We start from the raw sequence: 23,180 nt of genomic DNA on the forward strand, positions 1-23,180 counted from the left end.
GTAATAACACTTTTGTTGTACTATTTTTTTGTGCAAAACTCTTGCTGCTGCTACTGGGGGGCTTCACGAAAACCAGAAACGAAGCGAAATGAAAGAGCTGAAGCTTTCCAGATTTTCGGGGCTTCCAGCGGCTCAGAGCTCAGCTTATAAAACGGGCTTCACGTTTGCCAAGCCGAGTTATTACAACAAACGACGCGCGCCAGGTAAGACACTATCCGAATTCGATTCGATTTGTTTGTTTGCCTGTCACGGGAGCGTACTCAATCCGGGAATCTTTTGCAGCTTAAAAAACCAAACAAACTACATACTCACAAAATGAAAGTGTTCGCGCTGTGCTCCATGCTCGCCCTCCTCCTGGCCGGTTCGGCCCAATCCCTGCCCCAGAGCCGCGAGGGAGCCGCCTACACGAACGAGGCCATCCGACAGGCCCAGCAGACGCTGCTCATCCCCAAGGATGCCCAGATCCAGAACGTCCAGGAGGGCATTGAGCTGGGCGCCTACGAGCAGATACCCGGCAACCAGCGCATCAATCTCTTCGAGATCCTGGGCGACCAGGTGCCCTCCGAGGTGATAAACAACCTGCAGTCCCAGGTCGACCAGATCGGTCGCAACTAATCCGTTGGATTACTGCCCCTCGTCATTGCATTTCGCCCTCATTGTTAAGTTTCTCAGTAATAAATGAAAACATTACCCGTATTTAATCGAAGCGTTTCTGTCTCTTGCCAAAAAAAAAATATATATATATATAAGCGAAAGTGATCCTCCCCGAAAACCAGTTGGATGGTTCCTCCACGGCAAACTCTCGATCGAAACGAGTGATTTATTGGACTTTTTGTGGCTTTTTCCTAATGCTCTTCGGACACTTTCTCCTCGCTGATCCCGCTGCGCATACGAATTAACAATAAAAGATACCGATGGTATTGGTATGGTATGGTGTGGTAGGATACCACCTCAACCTTGTTATATAAGTCGGGGGATGGGGATTGTGCATTACGGTTCAATACGACCAAGTCGAGTGGATGGTAACCCGAGACCGAGAGGTTGCCCCGCCGGCAACTTTTGTGTTTTTGTGTTGCCGTCGTGATGCAACAGTTGTCGTCATCGTGATTGTTTTCCTCAGCCGTTGCTTGGCTGGGCTTCGGTTTGTTTATTTAATTTCTGGTAATTGCCGCCACATGCACTTGCATGTGTAATGAGGTATTGGTGTCCGAAAAGGGGCGTGGCATGCCCGCAGGGAGCCGTTGATTGCGTAACATCTGGGTAGGCCGGATGATCGAAGGGCTTTGCGATCTACCCACCTTAAGGGGGAAGTAGGGTTAGTTGGTTTTTTTTTTTTTTTTTGGCAAATTTAAGATTTTTTCTTTGACTAAAACCTATTTATTTATTTTTTATACAATGTCACATAGGTATGATGTTTAAATAATATACTCTTAAATGTTAATTGGGAAAAAAGGGTTGCTAAATCTCAATACAATCGGTGCAGTTATTTCGAAGGTATACATTTTGCTACTTTCGACACATTTAGATTTACCATTCTTGGATGTAATTAATTTAAAACAACAAAAAAATAAAATAAATAAATAAAAACCAACTCATGTCTCAATCATAATAAACAATTATAACTTAATAAATTGTATATTGCATTTCAAATGTACATATCACAACCATAGAAAAGACTTGGTCTATTTTACTTTCAGTAAAATTTAGAACTGAGAGGTGTGTTGGTTAAACAAAGATAGGACAACACCATTATTATTTTTTGTTAGTCTTTTTCTAAATGAAAAAAATTTTCATTTTGGAAACAAAGTTTTAATGCAGAGACAAAGGAATTTTTCGTTTTTCTTAAGTTTCAAAAAGAAAATTTTTAGAAATGCTTTTTTTTACTTTTTTTTAACGAATTTTTAACAAGACTATTGCACCTTAAACCCAAAAAACTTTTGATATCAATATATGTGTGCAATTAAATAAACTTTTTCGAAAGTTCTGACTCCACCCGCTTTACCAAAGTACTTAAGCTTGCCGAATGAGAAAATTTAATACTTTTAAATATATTCCAAGGACTTAAATTTGTATAATCTAGTAATATACACCGTGAAATCGTATTGCCTTTGCAATAACCTACCTGTATTTTAAACCAATTTTAAACTCACTATTTTATTATAATTTTCCCAAGAGCCTTTAAAAAATGTACTCGTGTTTTAGAATTACCTCATTTTTATTTGATAGTTCATACAATTTAAAACGAGCTTCAATCTAAATTTATGCTAGTTAAAGTAAGTTCATAATATAGTTTACTTTATCTCAAGAAATCTGTGTTTTTGTGTGTGTGTGTGTGAGTGGTAGTGATAGTGTGCACGATCATCGCCTAAATAAATTATGTTCATATAGGTAATTATTTATTTTATGAACTAACTAAAGAATGACTGCGTTTTTATTTTGACACTTTTCTGCTCTCGTTAGTTCTTAAATTCAGGCGAGCTTTGGAAGTCCTTCTTGGGAAGGACCTTGTCCTTGCTCTTCAATTCGATAATCATCGACTCAATGTCAAGTTTAAATTATTTTAAATTGTATATAAATTATGGTTAAAGTAGGAGTAACTGTAAATTGCTTTAAATTAAAACTTTGCCATATTCAGTCTAAACTTAAAAGCTTTTCAAATCAAAGAGGACTATAGGACTATAAGCCATTGCATTTTAAGATGAACCATCGCGTCATGGGATCGATTCACTTTACTCCCTCTAGCCGTTTTTAAATCATTTCCATTTCGTTATGAAATAAATTACAAATTAAATAAAATCATGATGCGATAAAACAAGTTAAAAATTTTTCCTTCTCATATGTGGTTGCGACTTATTCGATGAATTTCGATTGTGGGCGTGGCAATGGTTGATTGTTGAATGTCTTATATGTGCACTTAGGTCGCTACGTATAAATAAGAAATATAACTAAGCAATGTGGATTGCCTTCAGATGATGAAACATTTCGTTATTGCATTTGGGGAGCCCAGCTTTGCTAATCATAGTAGGTTAATGGTTAGTGGTTAATGGTAAATGGTAAATGGTTAGTGGTTCGTAAATCGTTCGTTGATAAATTCAGAGGGTCGTGCATGCAGTCTATGGAAATGATAAAACTTCAAAGGATACATATACATATACATATACATATACATATACATATACATATACATATACATATACATATACATATACATATGCTCCTCCTGAACCCCTTTATCTGGCTACTTAAACCTAACACATTGCTCACTTGAATGCTTGGATTTTCGTTGCTTCTCCAGCTACTAGGCCTTACGGTGTATGTATATACAATAAAGGGTTTGATCTTCCAAGTGAACCGAGACCTTTCAGTAGATCCTCTGCAGATACAGACGTCCCAGTGGCTGGGGCCGCTCCACGAAGCTCTTCTCGGCCCGCGCCGCCGACTTGTCCTGGCCACCAGTCTTGGCCACCTGCTGCTCCTGCTCCTGGCTCTCGTCCAGCTTGAGGCTCTCGGCATCGGCCTTGGGATCCGCACCGCCCACTTGGCCCGCCCCCGAGCCCAGCTCATCGATCTCTAGAATGGATACCCGGGTGGACTTGGGCGTAATCGGTTCCCTGACCTCCCCGCTGCCCAGCTCCAGCTCCAGCTCGTCGCCCGGTTGGCTGATCCTCTCCAGCTGCAGATCGCTGCCGTTCTGGATGCGCGTCTCCCCGGATGTGTCCTCGCCACTGTACATCAGCAGCGGCACCATCAAACTCTTCTCCCGCACGGACGATTCGGCCGCCATCATGGCCTCCTCAGTGGTGGAGGTCTTCTCCTGGTAGAGATCCAGATCCCCACCGCCACTGCCACTGCCACTGCCATCCAGGTTCGTATCGGGCGTGAGCTTCACATGCCTGTGGTCCATCTCAAAGGGGCTGGGAATGCTGCGGGGCTCGTCCTTCTCCGACTCGGCTATGTCCTCCAGCTCCACGAGCGGAAAGTTCACGTCCCGCAGGCTGAAGTCGTCTTCGGGCAGCGATGGGTAGGCCGGATTGGACTCCACCTGGGGCACATCTTCATCCACGTCCATGTGGTGTTGTGTGGAGCTGGGCGGGGGCATCTCACTGCCCGCTGATACCGGGCCCTCTGTACTGATTTCATTCTCCGATTTGGTAGTGTTGTTGGTCATGATGGATGTTGGCGTAGTGGCTGGGGCATCAGTGGTGACCCTATTAATGGCTCCTGCTCCCGGTCCCTCTGTCGTCGAAATGATGTGGTAGATATTGTCACTGCCCGCCGTATCGGGTTCCAGTTCCCCGTCGGAAGACTCCACCAACGAGTCCCTAAAGCCATTCTGGATGAACAGGGGCAGAGGTTCCTCAGAGCTCTTGGTACTCGAACCCTCTGTGGTGTACTCCCGCTTGATGTTCACCTTGCTGGGATCGCTCCCGGCCAGCGGCTGCAGTGCCTCCGAGTTGTAGGTGACCAGCGGCTTCACCTGTTGCTCCACCATGTTGCTGCTGCTGCCGCTGCTGCTGCTGCTGCTGGGGGAAAGGGGCCGCTCGATGTAGCCCACCGAGGCGATGAGCTTTAAGCTCTCGCTGCCGCCTGGAAGTGCTTTGGGGTTGCTGTCTCGGCTGGGCGTTGGTGTTGCTGCCGTGTCCGTTGGTGTTGCTGCTGGCACCGGCGATGTTGCTGCTGCTGTCGGAGTGCTGCTGGCGACCGGCGTTGCTGTTGTAGCTGCTGTTGTGACTGCTGTTGCTCCTGTTGCCGTGCTGATCTCCAGCGAACTGGCTGCTCCCTCGGTGGTGGGCATCGAACTGCTCGGCTTGCGGGTGGGAATCGAAGGCTTGGCCCTGTTGTCGTCGGTTATCCGGATCTCCGTCGGCTTGGTTATCTCCTTGATGGTGATGTTCCAGTTGAATCCGGACGGCTGAGCCACTGACACCGGCTTCTGCGTGGAGGTGGTGGAGCTGGCCACGGGTTCGCTGGCCAGCGGAGGGTTGTTGTCAAGAACTGTGGGTTGGAGGAGCGCAGGGATTAGTGACCACTCGGTGGATCCGCCCGCACACAAATGGAAAACTCACTCGGACAGTTGTCGTACTCCGGACAACAGCGACCGGGCACGTATTTGGGCAGGCAGTCGTCACGGCGGAAGCAGGTCACCGAGCTGCAAACAATCTCGCCGCCTGCAACAAATGGAGTGTGTTTAAGCGAAAGTGTTTGGGCAACAGCGCAAAATTCAGCCAAAATATGTTCAAAACCGGTGCATAAAGTCATTCTAACATTTGCTAAACATCAAAATAAAGTTGGCATTCGGAAAGTTTTAACGCAGAACGATATTTAACAAGAACCAAATCTCACAAATCTTACATAAATTTTTGTTCCAATTTTTCGAAGAACTTAACAAATTGTTTGAATAAATAAATAAAATATTTTTTATATTTACAAAAATATTTGTCATATTTTCTACAATGCAATTGGCAAAAGTGTTTATAAAATTTTGTATGTTTAAGTCTTTAACAAAGTACATTTCATTTAAGAAAAATATGTTTTTCAATTAATTTGATATTATTATTATATTTAAGATTAATATGCTTTAAATTTTTAGTTTCAAAATCAATTGCGAAAATAGTCAAATGAAAAATTATAAAAATTTCATTTTTTTTTTTTTTTAAATTACTGAAAATGTATGAATATCAAAGCGAAATACTTTTATTACTTAAATTGTTGTACTTCGGTAGTTTTTTTTAGTACAATTTTATTTAAGAATGTCCCTGTGCAATTAAATTATGTATTTTAAAGTTAGCTTTAATTTCTTTCAGTTCACAGCCAATTTTGAAGCAAAACAGCATGCACTCACCTTTGCAATAGCACACGGTGCACGGCGTGTCCGGATCAACCAATTTATAACCATTGGCATAAGTTTTGCCATCCTTCTCGCAATCTGGTTTTAAGGGAGGAAGCGGGAGATTTGCATAAATGCATCCGAGAGGCTATTTTTCCGCGAACAGTGTTCACTTACCGCATTTATAATCGGGGCAGCAGTGGCCAGTGCGCTGGATGGCCCGACAGCTTGTTTGGTACTCGCAACGGGCATGGTTCTCGGCCACCCAGATCCCGTCCAGCAGGCAATGGCCTATAAACAATTTGAAACGGTGGCCCATTGTTAGTCATTTAGTTTTAGGAGTGGGTGTGGCATGGCAGGATTAGTTTTCGGTTCTTACCCTGCGGCTGTTGCTGTTCCGGGGAAGCCGAAACCGAGGCCGGGGACTCCGTGGTGCCGCCTGGGAGGCCGTAGGATCCACCACTTCCGCCGCTCGAGCTGCTCGGAGTCGGGGGAGTGCTCGGCGTGACCGCGACCATGACGAGTGTGGAGGATGCGCTGCTGCTTTCAATGGCGGGCACTGCAAAAAAGGAGAAAGCACGAGTGTGAAATAGGAGAAAGCTGAAAGTCAACAAAGTCATGGCCAGGAATACGGCACTGGCAGAAAAAAACACAACGGGGAGAAGAAGCCATTAAAATGGGGGTAATTTTAAGGCGCAGATTTCCACAAGGCCCACGCTGATTTAGTTGGTTTTAAATCTTTTTGATTTTCCGCAAATCTCTTAATTCGGTAACTGCCACAAAAAAGGTGGTAGAAAATATCAGGTGGACATAGGTGAAAGGTTAGTACAACTAGATAAGAACAAATGTGTCAAACTTGAATGAAGGTTAGATAAACAAACAAAAACAAAAATCGTTATTAAAAATAAAACACATTTAATGTGTGGATAAAGAAATGTTTAGCAATTTTAGAACATGGTAAAAGAACAACCAGGTTATTTTTAATAGCTACAATAATTTAGCACTCTTGAATTAATAATATAAATAAAAATTAGCCAGAATTGTTAATCACATACATTTATATTTATTATTATTTAGCCAAGAAACATTATACATTTTTAAGTACACAAAATGTTGCGAGTAATTTTAAAAATAAATTCAGATATTCAGCTCTCTGAATCACCCAAGTTAAAGCGAATAGAAATACAGAATTTATTAGTTTTTTAATGAATAATAAATAGATTTAATTTATGACTTTAAAAAATTATTGGCAGGCATTTTAAGTGAAATTTTAATTAAATAAAAGTCTCTGTTTTGTAACCCATTAACAATTTTAACTGACTAAGACTGTAGAAAACATATCAAGAGGGGAGCCACTGCAAGTTTTTCACACAAATAATAGCATTTTTTTAGATTTCATAAAACTATTCTTGAATCCTTAAAGTTTGATATCAGATTGCTTTATTTATTTTATTTTCAAAGTCATTTCAAAGACTTATTTTTGAACTGAAAATAATAAATTTGTTAAGGTTTCTGTTTAATTTAATTTAAACTTTTTTAATGGCTAAAGTTTAGGATTTTTTATTATAATTGCATTAATACCAGGCCAAGCTGACTTAAATAATTGAGGATATGTTTCTTGTGATTGAGGATGCTAAAGAGAATTGTGATTGTAGGCTAAGTGGCTTGTGCAAAGCTGTCCTGAATCTTCCCTTAATGAAATTAAAATGTAAATTTGCCTTCATGCTTTAATTTACAAATGTAAGTTGATTATGTATTTTTTTTTTTTTTTGGATTTTTGCAGAGTGTATCCAGAAGCAAAAAGGGACCATGAAGTGGAGGTGGGGGAACGAGCAGATGCCCTTTGCCCCCTTGTCACTGGGTACATATTTGAATGAATGACATTTTGATAACAGTTGTTTGTTGTTCCTGTTGCTGCTGCTACTGCTTCTGCTCCTGGTTCTGATTCTGCTTCTGCTGCTGCTGCTGGGCAAGGTAAAATGCTATCAAAATACGGCAAAGTTAAATGAGTTTAGTTTTAGTTTGGCTTTTTGTTTGCCCCGTTTGAGGCGACTCCCAATTGGCAAGCCGAAACGAAACGAAACAAAACGAGAAGGAGCAGAAGATGGAGTGGCAGCCGCTTTGTCTACGCTCGTTGATTGTCCAGTTGGCGTATAATTCCGATTGACAAGCCTGCTTTCAAACGAACTCATTTTCCATTTGCCCCTGGAATTGTCGTTCTTTAAGGTCTTGTGTTGGCAACCCAATCTTTTGAGCTCGAGCTCGTCTTGTCATTTGGCATGAAAAATGATTAAATATGTGCGAGCATTAATCATACGCCCAGTGGTTCGGTTTTATTGTGCCTGCGCTGGCCATCCTTTATGTTGAGTCCAGAGTCCCCTTCATAAACTGGGACCTATTTATGTACATCCCACGCTAAATTGTTTTTCCTAGCGCTCATTAGCGAACTGCATATGCTGCTCACTTTTCCCTTTTTCCTTTCGGCCAAAAGGGGGGACTTGTTTAGATGTATCTTTTTGTTTATATGGGGCGGAAAAAGTGTCCAGAATTGATTCAATTTAGAAGTTTATTTTATTATGGTGGGTAAAACATTTTATGTTCTCTGTTCACAACTATTCATACTGAACATTGGCACAGCAACTTTTTTTTTAAATTTGATTAAAGCAATTTTGTGTGTTGTTTTTTAAAATGATAAGCAAAAGCCAATTGTTGAAAAACTAGCAATTAAAGGCCAGTTTCTTGTCTTGACTATATTTATACAGTGGTTAATTGTAATTACTAAGTATTGTTTCCGATTTTCAAAATTTATTTGAATTTTTCGTTTTAAAAACCATATTTTTGTTTTACGCGGTTATTTGATTGATTGATATTGTCAAGTGCTAAATTGCTACACTATTATATTTTCCCGATGAGGTGTATACCCCAGCTGAGTTTTCCCCATTAAGTGTACCTCCTTTTTTCAGCCTTAAGTATATTTCTCATTAAAGTCCCCCTGCATTATCTTCATAAGACTAAGCGTTTACCAGCTGAGCCCCATATCACTGCATCGCACTTAGCTAAGTATTTTGAAATCATTTTACCGTCTACGATTTTCGCTTAGCCTTTTTAAGCATTTTGCTTGTTGCTCGTTATGCAATGCACAGACACACATGGATGAAATCCGAAACGCTGCAATTAGTAGAACAGCTTCCCGTTTTGCGCTCTGTTTTCATTTTTGCATAGTGGATGACAGCGCTAATTCCGCGACTTTCTATTGTCTCTGGGTCTTTGGGTATTTTTTTTTTTTTTTTTTGGTTTTTTTTGTTTGGGCTACCAGTAATTTTTGGCTAGCCAACACGTTTCAAATGAGCAAAATTATTATACACATTATGTGGAGCAGTCGGGGGACGGATGACATTTGTCTGGGACTCAAGTGACACGATTCGGTCAGATTACGTATACGCCACCGAGAGATCTTATTTTAGATTTCCCGTCAGCTTCTTCGCTTGCTTTATCCCACTCCCTCTTGATGCTTAAGTTCTGTGAGCCGCTGAGTCTGTTTTGTTTTTGTTTTTGTCTCTGCCGACTGACAATAAATTGTTCCCTGCGAAATTGCATTGTAAATTAGCTTTTGATTGTTTTCCGCAAAACAGAAAGTTATTATGCAAATGCCAGTAAATGTGACGCGATTTGCCGCTGCAGCGGCTGCTGATTCATACCCATAAATGTCATTGATTCTAAATTAATGTTGGTTTTATTTTGTCGTGATAAATGATAAGCACAATTCCGGGCAATTGTTATAAACAAGCTGGCAAACAACCCATCGGATTGTTGGGAGAAAAGGGGCCTAGAATGACTTTGAGTGCCAGGGGCGTAGGAAAATCGGATAACAAGGAGACTGGATTGTAAACACCCCCCACTTTCAGGCTGGATATTATCAGCTAAATACCCATTAAAGGCACTGCCAGTTGGGCAAATTTTTGACAGCCTCCCCCGCGAAACCACACCACTGCACCGCACTATTAATAATACTTAACACCATTGATAAATACGGCCGGCTATAAACGCCTAAGGCCGAAACCAACGGCAACGACAAATCATGCCAAAGTCGAGCCAAGGACCGTGGAAATTACGGAAAATTGTCTGGCCGCCGCCGCCGTCGCCTACACTTCATAAACTACTCAACTTCAGCCCGGCGCAGAAAATGTTTTCCATCATTATTACATTTCCAGCAAGTGGCTTTCTTTCCGGCGCATTGCCGAGCTGAATTTCCGCCGAGCGTTTAAATCGTTGCGGGGTCGGTTCATCTGGTGGCTCCTTCAGTTTTCCCAAGCAGTTTGCGGTTAGTTAGCCAGAAAATGTGTTAGTTTGACACGACTTCTGCTCGGCCAAATGCAATAAAGAAATTCCTCGCCCATGAATTGTGAGTGTAATTGCTATTTTATCGGAGTTGAGTTGGTCAAGTCTGAAAGCCTTGAAATAATCTGGGATTAATAGATAGGGAGATATGTACAAGCTAAAAAATCATTTTCAAAAACTTTTTTTTTACTAAAATAGCGTCATGTTTTTAGCGGGAAATCAAAACTGAGACTATTTCTTATTTCTAAAATAATAATTACTAAAATCTGTCGTGTGTAATAATGTAGAGCTCAAGACCTTTTTTAGCAGTTAGAAAAAATAAAATAAAAAAAATACATATTTTAGTAATATAAGTTAAATTTTTGTTATGAATTAACTTATGTATAAAACGTATTTTAACATTTACATTTTAAATATAAATATATTGAATACGATTTAAAAATGTATTTTTTAATATAATTTGCTGTCATTAATCATAGGAAGGGTTGGCGAATTAAAATAAACACTTTTCAAGAGACATCATATGAATTAGGTCTTGCATAAATTCGAAACTTGAATGAGACGTAATTGCTGAATTGAAAGAATACATCGTTTGTCAATGTTAGATCTTGAATTGTTAAATTTTTATAAAAATGTTGTTGGCAATGCGATCTTAGCATGCATGTCAAACTAAACTCCAAATTGGTAACAAGAATATGCCGTCATGCTTATAGACAGCTTTTTAAACCCATACCCCATGATGATTCCATTGTTTCCATGTGGAATTTCAGCGGAAACCGAGAAACCAGCGGCGCGTAAGTCAGGCAGTTGCGATGTTGAATGTGATTTCAAATTGACGCTTAAATGGCATTCAAAACGAAAGCAAAAACAATGAAAAACAATCAAAAAACGGCGGGCGACTGATGGGAGAGACGGACAAATGACAACAAATGACAACAAATGAGCTTTTTGAGTGTTCTGAACTTGTTGTTGCACTTGTCGTCGTTCTGGACAAAGATGATAAATGAGGTGGCCCGAAAGGCGGCGCGAGCAGAGACTTTTGTCTCAAAAGCCGCAGAAAACACAAACTCATCGCCCGACAAAAAACCACAGAAAACAAATTATACGGTTTAATGGCAGGTGATATGCGCGAAGCAAAATACGCTGGATGATAAAAAGAGGCGATGAATTCATTTGCTGAATTGAACAAAGTTAAAATTGGAAACGGTTGCTTTTATGATGGAACCAATCAAAAGTTTAACAAGCACTGTAGCAAAATATTTTGATTTCTATTAAAAAATTTAATTTGCTAGGTTCAGCTTGTGAACTAGGTATAGTTTCTTCTATGCTTGAGAAAATGAATTAATTAAGCATTAATCAAAAGGCTTGGCAAACATTTAGGAGAAGAATTTTCTTATTATGGATTAAAAGTTAAAGTTTTTTTAATCATAAATGATTTAGCATCATAACAAAAATCAACCAACATTGTCCTGAAGAATACCAAGTTATATTTATCATAAACGATTTGTTGTCAAAAGGTTTTATCTTGCAAATTACTTATGTTATTGACAAATGTAAGTAAACGATTTAATAAAGTGTATTCTACTGTGATTAGAGTTAGTTTAACAGCATTGGCTGTATTAAAATGAACAATTATACAAATCAAAAGGTTGCAGACAGAGGTCAGTTCTTTAGTTGGTGTTTATTCTTACTCAAATAATACTAAATTAAAGTATCTCACAGGCCGTACATCCTATGAAATTATCATCGCGGACGAGAGAAATGCAACAGTAATCGCATGAGTGCTGACTTTACCCGTTTGGAACAGTCACAGCCACAACACCAATTCGATTTCGCATTTGTAATCATGCCCACATCCAGCCCCCAAGTAAGCACCTTTCGTGTCGCCACAGCGATGTCCCCTGTCCGAGTTGGGATATTTAAATTATTAATGGCATGCCCTCAGCTCGCCGACTGTCTGCTTTTAGTCTCATCGTTCGGGCTGTCATTAGGCGCATTATCCCCTCCAACACTCCAATACACGGCCAAGATCCACGAACACTGGGCACTTCGGTGAGCCGATATAGATATACTGATGCTACCTGGCCCATCTGCCCTAATTGTAGCAATTTGAGTAATCACATACTGGTCTATGGGCTGCGAGGCAGGCAGCCACTGGTTATTGGCAGATACATTTCACAGCGAAGTACTAATACACCCAGTGATTTATTTTAGTAATCAAATGCAATGTCAATAATTACGCTGTTCTACCCAATATCATGTGAAAGCAATGCCAGCCCTTACAAGATGAAACTGGATTTATTAAATTGCAACAAGCCATAAGATCAAATATATGATGTAATTCATGATACTCAAAGTTGTTGAACCTGTTAAACAATTAGTTACTACAAAATTTGATTTTATAAAACACTTAAAATAAAAGCAAAAAAATGTTGCATAACATTGGTTGACCTATTTTGGTATTATAAATTGGCAAGCTAAAGAGTCTGTTCCACAATACATGATTAAAATTAAATGTCCATAATGTGACATCTATTTATTAGAAAGCTATGATCCATTCTGAATATAAACTTTAGAACTGAAGCTGTATGAAGAAGGGATGATGTTTGGGCTTTGAGTTAGAGACAAAATGTTTGTTATATTTGTTTGTTATATCTTGCTTAATTGATATATCTGATATAGTTGTACCCTTTCGTTATTTGTTAATACAATAAATACATAAATCAATTAAAAATAAGAAACCATAAATTTAAAAAACAATTAACAGTCAAACTTTATGATGAGAGAGATAAGAGTTAAAAAAGGGCTTAAACAAAACCGCTAAATGAGAGAGATAAGAGTTAAAAAAGGGCTTAAACAAAACCGCTAAATGAACCCTTAACAAAAAGTACTTACACTTATTTTAAAACCACTAAGGAAAGAAAAATAAAAAATATTTTTTTAATTTAAAAAAAGATTGAACTAGATTATATTATGTAATATATATTATATATAATAATAAATTCAGTAAAACGAAATTTACCTTGATAGGCTTTTATATTTGTTCATATATCAATTGTCTGACAATGCTTTAAAAGGCAAGCTCATTTATTACGCATACGCTATGTTGGGCACCGCGGGTTCTACTCTTTGGACCATCCTCCTGAACTCTGTTCCAGCCACAAAGCCAACAAGCCAATTCCAAGTCCAAGTCCTTGTCCTTGGATGTGGATGTGGATGTGGATGTGGTTGTGGCCAACTGTGAGCTCTTTTCAATTTAGCCAGATTTGTCATTAGCCCAGCACTCCGCAACTCTTTCTACCACATTTGCCCGGGGAGGAGCTCTGCAGATCGGCGTTAAAGTGTAACACACCATAAAACAGATGCCTCAACGGGACGTGACCGCAATATAATTACCCGCAGCGAGGCGAACGCGCGCCACTTGTTGGCCGGCGTCTTTGGGCCGGCTCTTCAAAAGCTAATTTACATGCCGGCTCGGCCCTTCGCACTAGCTCTAGGCCAGTTCAAAAACTCAAAAAAACTTAACCCACACAAACCAGATTGCTGGCATCGAAAGTAAAAGTTTTTAACACTTTTCATTTTAGAAGTTGAGGCTCTCAGAGCTCGGCACGTGTGAGTTTTGGCCTTTGTGTGTCTCTTGGCCTCTGTTTGCTTTTCGCATTAGGCCAAAAGAGGATGATGTTCGGGCACATTATCAAGTGGCAGCAGCTGCCAAGCCGAGTTGGCCTTTTGCTTTTGGCTTTGTAATTGGTCGATCGCTGTCGAGTTACAGTTACAGCATAGGTATGTGTTACATGTTTGTCTTTTCTGTCTTTTCTGTCATTTCTGGTTTTCTTGGCCACTCTTCAATTGGCTTATTTTGATAAGATCTTAGCGCTGTTATGTGAGGCGGCTTCGGATTTCTCTTTATGGGTCATATTTTATTTGCCGATTTACCTATTTAATTGTATTATCGAGCACTAAATCATAATTATAACTGTGATTACATAGTTTTAAAATTATTATTTTTAAGGCATGTATTGATCAAAAATTGATTGCCCAGACTTAAGCTGTAGTCAGATGAAGATTTTAGGGGCGACTTGGATTCTATTTTTGCATTTCAACTCTATTATTTTAAGTTGATTAAAATTTTTTCTTTAAGCCCTAACAAACACAGACTACAATAATATAGTTATATTTACGGCAGTAATAAAATACTATAATCTTTTTCTGTAATCTAATACTTTAACTCGTAATACTTTTTATTTCGTTATATTTTTACTATAAATAAAGATATTTAACTTTAAGTGAAGCTTAAAAATAATAGTTGTACCAACATAAAACAACAATAACGACTTATTAATAAATATAAAAAAACTCTTAAACGTTTTTTATATTACCAGCTGCATTTATGTTTCAGAAATTTGATTCAATCTTCAGTGGGCTTCCTTAAGTTTATATTTAAATCTTTGACACATAAGCCAATTAATTCATTCATATGCACATGCTGCAAGCAATACCCATTCCAAAGGCACCGTAGTCCTCTTTAATTCTGGTTCGTCCCGTCTAAACCCTTTCAAAACAGCAACAGTTTCGTTGTGTCCACTGGTCATGGTATAAGGCAAACAACAGCAACAGCAAAACAGCAAAACACCAAAACCCACTATCATACAGGCAGGCAATCCGCAAACTCATCGTGCATCCTTTGCCGGGTCAGATGGTTACTTTCGGGCCAGTACAATTCGGTCCTGGCCAGATTCTGTTCGCCGAGGCGTGCTCATGACCACTTAATGCCGCTTTAAGCTCCCCTTTGGTCTTTCCCAGAAATATGTGCCGTCGTCATCGCAGCTCATATTCGGGCTTTCCTTTCGATGAACTTCCTTGGGGACTCATTTTCCGATTTCACACACAGTTTTACATTGGCAGCAGCAAGGGCAACTTGGAGTCGCTTGTAAGTTTTCCCAGTTTTGCTGTTGTTACCCATTTGACCTGGTCCACAGAAGTCAAACCGAGTTTTGTTTGTTGTCCTTACAAGCCCAGCCCCCTTCCCTGTGTTATTATGCTTATTGCTGCATCTGGAGCACGTATTATGACAGTTAGTCGGGGAGAAGCAGGCAAAGTTTATACTTGTTTGTGGCTAGTATGTTGATTGTTGGTCCTCAATGTTTACGCAATTTAAGGTGAAAAAGAGAAACAGACTCCGAACTCCTAGAGTTTGTATTTGGATGAAGTATTCTCAGTTTTTTCTATATTTATTTTATTATTATCTCCCACCGACTTTATCCGTTCCTCCTGAATAAGCCTTTCGTTTGAGTCAATAAACCAACATCGACCCTCAATAAAGTCTGAACTTGGCAGTCAGCAAGGAAAACTTCGTGTAACGATCTAGTTCGAATAATTTCCGCCAAAGTTATGGACGCAACTTTATAGAATTACCTGGAACACTCGTAAGAAAATGCCAGGCACGCGTTGAACTAGAACTAGTCCTCTTCGCGTTTGCATATGCCAAAAGTATACACTTATTTTTATTGGCCGACGTGACTGCAGCGCTTTCGGCATAGTTATGGCGCAAAGTCAGCTGGCGAACTTTAAATTACAAAAATATATTTTGGGGCATCAAATCCCAGTGGTACACATCGTGGTGTTTGTATTGGAAATCTATGGAAAATACAAGCGATAAAATATTGCCTTTTGGTTGAAGGGGGGCGAAAAGTTTTTTTAGGCATAAGCCCCACGTAAATGCTTGAATAATGTGAACAGATTTAACTTTTGCCATTGTGAAAAAGTTTTTGGGGGACGGAAAGTTGAGGAAGGTAGTTTTCAGACAGGTTAATAAAATGGCAAATTGAATGTGCTTCAGTCGAACCGATAAGCTGATAACAGCAGGAATCGCGATAGCGATGATAATAATGTATCCGTTTTACCTTTTCCTGTCTGCTCTTGGCCTTTTTCTGATTCTTTCTGATTCGTTCTGCTTTTTTGTTGAAGTTCTTTCCTTTGACCAAAGGCGACAATTTGCTGGCATTTTTTACGACTGCCAAGTGGCGTTAAATTAACGGGGCGGAGAAAGTGGCCGTGTCCGGAAAGGTGAAAGCATCTGCCTCGACCCGCATTTTATTTTATGCCGTTTTGATTTTTTCTTTTCGCTTCCGCTCCTTTTTTTGTGTTGTCGTAAGACTCCATTAAACAATTCAATTAAGCCGCGAGGGCCGGGCAGCTGTTGTCTTTAAAATGTCAAACTGGACATAATGCGGGCAGCAAAAGGGGGACTGCCCATGAATTAAAACATTTTATGCAAATTTTAACGCTACTTTCCTGTAGGTCTTTTTTCCTTCTTTTATATTTGTCGAACCCCGTTCTCTGATGGCTTTTGCTGTTTGCCAAGCGCTTAAAGTATTTACTTTAATTTAATGGTTAAAACGAAAACAAGAAACTCCGCAATTAAAACCGGCAACGCCTAAAAGCTGGCAACAGTAAAAAAATTATAAAAATAAAGAGGAGCACAGGCGGAAATTAAAATATTTCCGGTTTTTGGCTTTCGGGGTGGGAAAAAATCTTTTTTTTAAGAGAAAGGAAGGGTACAACTGGCAGTCAAGCTGCTCGACTTAGGCCTTTGTAATGCTAATTGAAGTTGAATCGTTTTTAGGGGCAAATTTGTGGAAGTTGAGAAGTCACTGCTAGACCATAATAATTTATGTAGTGTGAATAATAGGGTATTTGAAACAAAACAAAGAAAAAAACAAAAAAGTCTATTTAACTAGCTCCCATCAGTATCTCAGCGTGAATAATTTGGAGCAATATTTTATTATTTAAATTCCATCATCTCCCGTTTATTGATGATTCCGATCTAAAATTTAGCAATATGGCTGATGGCTTCTGCAAGGCCATTGCATATAAATGTCAGATAAATAGTTTCCCGGTCGGGGGCCTGGCCATAAGCCGTAAAATTGCAGTGGCGAGGCAACGTTGCGTATACGCAACGCCAAGAAGACAAACTCGAGGCAGCAGATTATGGGTGGGGTGCAAATGATGGCGAAGACGAGGCAGCTCAAGTTGGCCAACAAAGTTATGACAAGGATTTATGAAGTATGCATTAAAAATGAGCAGCTATTTGCCGTTTTGCAGTTCAAGTGTGTTTAAGAATTTGCTTAAAGCTTTAAGCCAGAGTCCCGAAAAAAGCCAAACAAATCTCAGGCTCGCCTTGAAGACGTTTGCCATTCCCACGCATTTAAAACAAAAACATTGTCGTGTGCAACTGGGTGTGTGTGTGTGTGTGTGCCAATCCGTTTGTTTGTCTTCCAGTTGCCGGCTGTTGGCTGTTTGTCCCGTCTGTTTGCCTACATATTCTTCAGACGACAAGCGGAGACGCCGCCGCATTTGTTTGCAGAGGCAACAGGCAGCTGACAACTGGCAAAGGAGTTGTCTCTCGGGCCGGGTCTTTCTGTGTCTTTCCCCAGTCAGTTCAGTTCATCCAGTACGTGCCACCTTAACTGTGCATATAAAAATTCGCATATAAATCAGCGACACATTCGCTCCTGCCCGCCCTCCCCGCTTTTCTCGCCCCAGTGCCATCTGTAAACATATCGTTATTTATCCATTTACCCCGTTCCACGCGACAGACGCCCAAGGAGGGACACGGAGAGGGGCTTTTAGTGTAACAATATGCTGGTTTCCCAGGACGTTCGGGATGCAAGTTAATAGGAGAACATGATGTGGTTGCGGTACTCAGACTTCTCCTATGCGGGCAATAAAACCGGAGGTTGGGCGAAAGTCAATCAATTTCGAAAGAATGGTTTTAATTCTAGCAAGCATTTTGTTGGGAAAATATCTTTAATAAAAATAAACATGAGGTATCGTAGAATGTACAATGTAAATTCTTTGTTTGGATGCATATTTCTGGCGTACTTCTGTACATCTCTTTAAACTAACGATTTTATTTATATATACAATTAAAATAGAATAGGATGCCATTAAATTAATTTACATATTCCTCACATATACAATTATAATAGAATAAAATATTATGACTATGTTTCCAAATTTTTAAAGCTTTAATGTCTATCAAACCCCTTATTAATTGTGTTTTATAATATTATATAATATAATATATTATATGTTTATTATATATTTAAATTAAATATACAAACATTATTTTTTAAAATTTTTTTCAAAAAACCTATTTACAATTTTCGTTCACAATACAATTCACAATTATTGACTCTGTTTTCGATTGTATGATCATTTAAAAATCGATTGTGCAACCAAAGGTAATTTTAATTAAAAAAAATACTTCTTCATTTATTTTCATTTGTTTACTTGTTTTTTTTAAATATATCCAATTTGAGAAAATTATTTTAATTAATTTAAATCAATTTAACATTGATTGATTATAACATATATGCCGATTAACTTAACAAGAATCGTTTGATTTCTTTCGTGCTTTAGTAAACCATCTGAAATTCTGTCAACTTGACATTAATTTTTTCTTCTTGAATTTAGCTGACTTGGGGCACATTTTAATTTATAAGTTGAATCTCTTGCCATCAACCACTTAATCCCAGAAACCTGTACTCGGTTTAGAATGTTCTTAGATGTTTGTTTTAATTTCCACCACAAAACTATTATCAAAGCTTTTTGTTGGCGTACTCGACATGAATACAAATCCAGTTCCTCGTGCTTACTCCTTATTTTTCTCTTTTTCGCGCTCAATGGTTCTCATTATCAATGCAGCGGAGTAGAGTGGGAAATATGTATTTTTATATACCCATGATGAGCTCGATTTTCTTTTCATTTTCATTTTCATTTTCGTAATAGTGCTCTGACAATTTTCATGTAAACTGGCGACGATTTTTCACCGTCACTCTGCGGTGAGCAGCAGTACGTAGCAAAACGAAGGGACGAAGACGAAGGATGCTGGGACCTTTTGCTCGGCTTATCCTCGACGACTGCAAGGATTTCACACACAACAAGCGCTGGGCAGGAACTTGAGCAGGAAACAGGAAGGGAAAGGCAACGTATCCAGCTTCGCTTTCTTTTCTCCATCCTCTTCTTCGTACGTGACGTCTTTCTCTCGGTACGTCACAAGATTTATTGTATGCAAGTTATGGGCCAAAAGTGTGTGTGTGTTGCCCCGAGTGTGAGTGGGTGCTGCTTGCACTCGTGTAGGTGTGAATATGCAAATCGCGTTTTTGCCCCGCTGACGACTTTTTCACAGCAACTGAAATGTGCTTAAAATTTGCAAAATTGTAGTTCATTCTTATGTTCTGTCGAATTGTGTGCTTTTTGTTTCCCCTTTTCACCTTGACAATTTTCCTGGGGCCACAACTGCTGCACACAAAATACAAACTGGATTTTTTGTTTTCCTACGACCAGGTTTGATTTGGCTTCCCCAGATCTACCCGAACGCATCCATTTCTCATTGGTGCTCCAGTGGTTTGTTTATTTCTTGGTTTGTTGAGCCTCTTAACAAGAGTTTGAGTGCCATTTTTCGCTTTCGTTTTTGGTTTAGGGTCGAGAACCACTTCTTAGGTTCGTAAAAAGGCAGTTAAGAAGGAAGCAGGTATTTCTATGGCCTTTCATTCTTTATACCCTTTTTTTGTGCAGTGTGAAACGGTTATCAACTAAGTAAACTTGTTTTTTATATTACACAAAAGTCTTATATTTTTATTTAATTAGGTAATTCTTAAATACATTTATCGGTTTATTCATTTTTCGTTTCATACATCAACTAAAATCATAGATTGTGTAAGTGTATTTAAAAAAACTCTAACTGCTTTTAGTTTTTTCTTTTCCTTTATCCTTCTTTTTACAACTCCTTATAGGCTTAGCTAAGGAAAATGCTATTTTCTACAAATTAAACCCTTTACTTTTATTCGTACCCATGCCACTTAATTGAAAATTAAAAAGGTGCACATAAAAAATTAAAATTAATTTCGTGCCGTTTGACCAAATTCAATTTGACCTTATTGTTAGGCAGAAGGATGTTGCTTAACTCACATTTAATTCAATGGATGAAGTTAGCCAGTTCTGAAATCCTCATTTAACATTTAAGCCTGCTCGTTTATGTGCATTCTAGGACACACCGCTCTTTTGGCGAATTTTTTGTAAACTTTTTCGCTGGGACAGCGCTGAACTTGAACATAATCCAAGGGGAGGCAGAGCGTGTAAAATGGCCAACGAAAATTGCAGCTGCCAAGCAAACACATGCAAAAGCCGCAGCCGCCACTTCCGCGAGTGCCAGTCCGGGGAACCCCAGGATCCCACTTCCCTCTTCTCACTTCCCGCCTTCCTTCCCGGGATGCCTCATTTGGCGGCTCGTTGTGGTAAAGAGCTCCAAAAAAAACTGTGGACTGCCAAACGGGTAGACTAAGGGATACCTAGGCCTTTAAAAAAAATGTTGCTTAAGGGACAAACAAATTTTAGCTAGCAACTTGTAATTTCGAACAATAATACCAATTGGAAGGATTTGCAAAACTCTTTTAAAGGATTTTTGCAACCAACTAAAAGTTATTGGTCTTAAAATGTAACAAATAATTTAAAGGGCTTTTAAAATGATGGATTAATAAATCTACCAAATGCCTGTATCCCTGCAATACAATAACAAAAGTAATGCTTTTAAAAACAAATTTGAAGGATTTTAGAGAATATAAAACTTGTGTTGAAATTAGAAAATTTTCTTTAATATATTTTTACGTGATAAAACAAAAATAATTATTTAATTTATAAAGCCCATGTTGTAAAGATTATAATTTGTTTAATTTTTGCTAGTAATATTGCTTATAATTTTAAGTGCTTGTCACATTGCTATTTATTATTGTTCCCACCTTGATCTAAAGTCTTGCGTACCCCAATCCTTTGCTGGGTACTATAACAACAGCCGAGTTAGCAAAAATGTTTAAACAGCTGGTTAAATTCAAAGGACAAAAAGAACGTAGGCAAATTTATGGGGAGGGGAGTGAACCTGTCGGAACACAAAATCTGACGCCAAAACGCAGCTTAGCGATTAAAGCGCTTTTCAAATTTGGCCCCAGGGGGATTTCTAAGCGCCCACAGCCGGGAAACATTTTGTTTTCCTCTTTTGCCGCTGCTCCATGTTTGTTTTGGCTGGGGGAAGAGTGCCCAAAAGGGAGCTAATGCCAAAAGGGCAGTGTTAATTTCCCTCCGAACTGCAGCGACAAGTTTATTTTGGCTCGTTGTTTTCGCTTCTGCTGCATACTTTGAGACGTTTTGCGGTTGAGAATTGGCAATTTCATGGGAATTGGGGATAATTAAACACATGTAGGTACGAACTTAATGTCTACCAGCATTAATTGCACTTAAAAGTAAGCTAAACGGGAGTGGAACAAATTTTATGGCTTTAATTTACAATTTTAGCACTAGAAAAATGTAATTTATAATTGCCTACAATGATGAACTTGGCCTAAGATAATTGAGATGAGCAACAATATTTTTTAAAGGTTTTTTTTTTTTTATTAATTATATATTAATTCTGTAAACACTAAATATATTTGGCTAAGAGTAAGAATTCTTGAGCATTAAGCAATGATCACGAATTGCTACATACAAAAAAATGGCAAGATTTTTTTATAGGAATGATTGCTTTTACATTGAATGTCATACAAATAAATATATGTCATACAAAAATTTAACCGAAAATATACAATTGAAAATAAATAAATAAAACGTTTTCAATGAAACTTGTATCTCTCTAATTGAAAATGAATTTGACATGTGGCGTTAGTTCTCTGATGCCAATTTTCTTTTCACCACACTTCACAACATTGAACATCCATTTACTTCTTCTCTTTACTTCTCTGTACCGATCAATTTGTAATTTCTCCCCATTCAAGTGCACAAAAACGGAAATGCATAATTTCCAATATTTGCTCTGCAGCAGTGAGCAAGAAAACCGCTCTTCGAATTCCAAACCCCCTAAAACGAAGGACCAATGTAGAGCAAGTCACAGTCACAGCTTGCGACATTGGCAATGTTGTTGCTAAATTGTTAAATAAATCAAAATCCGAAATCACAGGAACCAGAGACCCTCAGGCTAAACTGGCACGCCAAGTGCCAAATGGTTGGGGATTCACCGGGAAAGGGGCGGAGTGTGGGTGGATCGAGTGGGTGGCGACTGTTATTGATGTGCTTTTAATTGAGGCTTGTGTGTCTGGTGCATGTTGCTGTCAGCTTTTCAGTACCAGCTCCCCGCCTGGCATTTTGCCCCCTTTACCCAGTCGCCTGCCTGTCCAATCATTCGACTCATATCGGAATTTTATTAGTTTTTCAGTTTTCAACACTTACCGGCAGTCGACGTGTGGGCCATGCAAATGGTCAGCATCAAAACTGTCAGGCTGATGGACCCATAAGCTCCCAACGAATTCCCCCAGTCAATCCGCCTCCGACGACCGCGCCGCTGTTGGTTATTATTGCATTTTTTCCGAGACATCTGCAGATCTGTTCCGGAATCCTCCTGATGAAATTCGAGGCAGAGTCGCAGCTGGGATGGCTCCGAATGCTTCTCTGTTCGGTGCATTTCTGTGGCTGCAATACACAAGATGGAGGGGGAACATTGATAATAAAACACTTTAAGCTGTCTAATTATTAAATCCGCATTTATACTGCTTTTCATAGCTATATTGATTTTCCCTTATTTATGCAAAGGCTGCAGCATCAGCCAAAAACTTTCAGAATTAAAAAATGCGAGGAAAAATTGCTGTAAGTTGCCAGTGAAAGTTAAGGAGGAAAGGGAGTTCGGAGTTCAAGGCGTGCTTTCAGAAGTACTAATTGAAAAAAATCAATTTGATAGTAAGAACGTGATGGACAAACTCGCCATCTGACTTTGGGAATTAAATTTTTATAAAAGGAAGCATAAAATGATTTATAATGATTTTATATTTTATAGCTGGGAATTGAAGGAAACGAAAACACAGATGATCACAAATAACAAGAATATTATAAAGTTATTTAAGAATGCCACTCTTGACATTTTAAACTTTTTAAATTGGTTTCTTCACTTTGAATTATTATTAATTTAACT

The 23,180-nt window shown here is 39.1% G+C and overlaps 2 protein-coding genes across 2 annotated transcripts in view; one reads left to right on the plus strand and one right to left on the minus strand.

Annotated features, from left to right (window-relative positions):
- The first annotated feature begins 62 nt into the window (after window positions 1–62).
- On the plus strand, window positions 63–701 carry LOC128263357 (uncharacterized). The gene is made up of 2 exons (XM_052998383.1): window positions 63–203; window positions 283–701. Exon 2 carries the CDS (start codon window positions 316–318, stop codon window positions 613–615), a length of 300 nt encoding a protein of 99 aa, XP_052854343.1. The 5' UTR covers window positions 63–203; window positions 283–315; the 3' UTR covers window positions 616–701.
- A 1,495-nt stretch (window positions 702–2,196) lies between these two features.
- LOC128263352 (uncharacterized) overlaps window positions 2,197–23,180 on the minus strand; it is a 33,815-nt gene continuing 12,831 nt past the window's right edge. The window contains exons 2-7 of the mRNA XM_052998379.1: window positions 22,445–22,684; window positions 6,207–6,386; window positions 6,005–6,118; window positions 5,843–5,926; window positions 5,067–5,168; window positions 2,197–4,995 (exon numbers count right to left, since the gene is read on the minus strand). Coding sequence (XP_052854339.1) covers window positions 3,362–4,995; window positions 5,067–5,168; window positions 5,843–5,926; window positions 6,005–6,118; window positions 6,207–6,386; window positions 22,445–22,676 — 2,346 coding nt within the window. The 5' untranslated portion in view covers window positions 22,677–22,684 and the 3' untranslated portion in view covers window positions 2,197–3,361. The remainder of the gene's footprint in view (window positions 4,996–5,066; window positions 5,169–5,842; window positions 5,927–6,004; window positions 6,119–6,206; window positions 6,387–22,444; window positions 22,685–23,180) is intronic.

The sequence above is a fragment of the Drosophila gunungcola genome, unplaced genomic scaffold (genome assembly GCF_025200985.1).
Source record: "Drosophila gunungcola strain Sukarami unplaced genomic scaffold, Dgunungcola_SK_2 000001F, whole genome shotgun sequence".
NCBI lineage: Eukaryota > Metazoa > Arthropoda > Insecta > Diptera > Drosophilidae > Drosophila > Drosophila gunungcola.

Coding starts and splice junctions, on each gene's coding strand:
- LOC128263357 (XM_052998383.1), top strand. CDS start 316: ATGAAAGTGTTCGCGCTGTGCTCCATGCTCGCCCTCCTCCTGGCCGGT.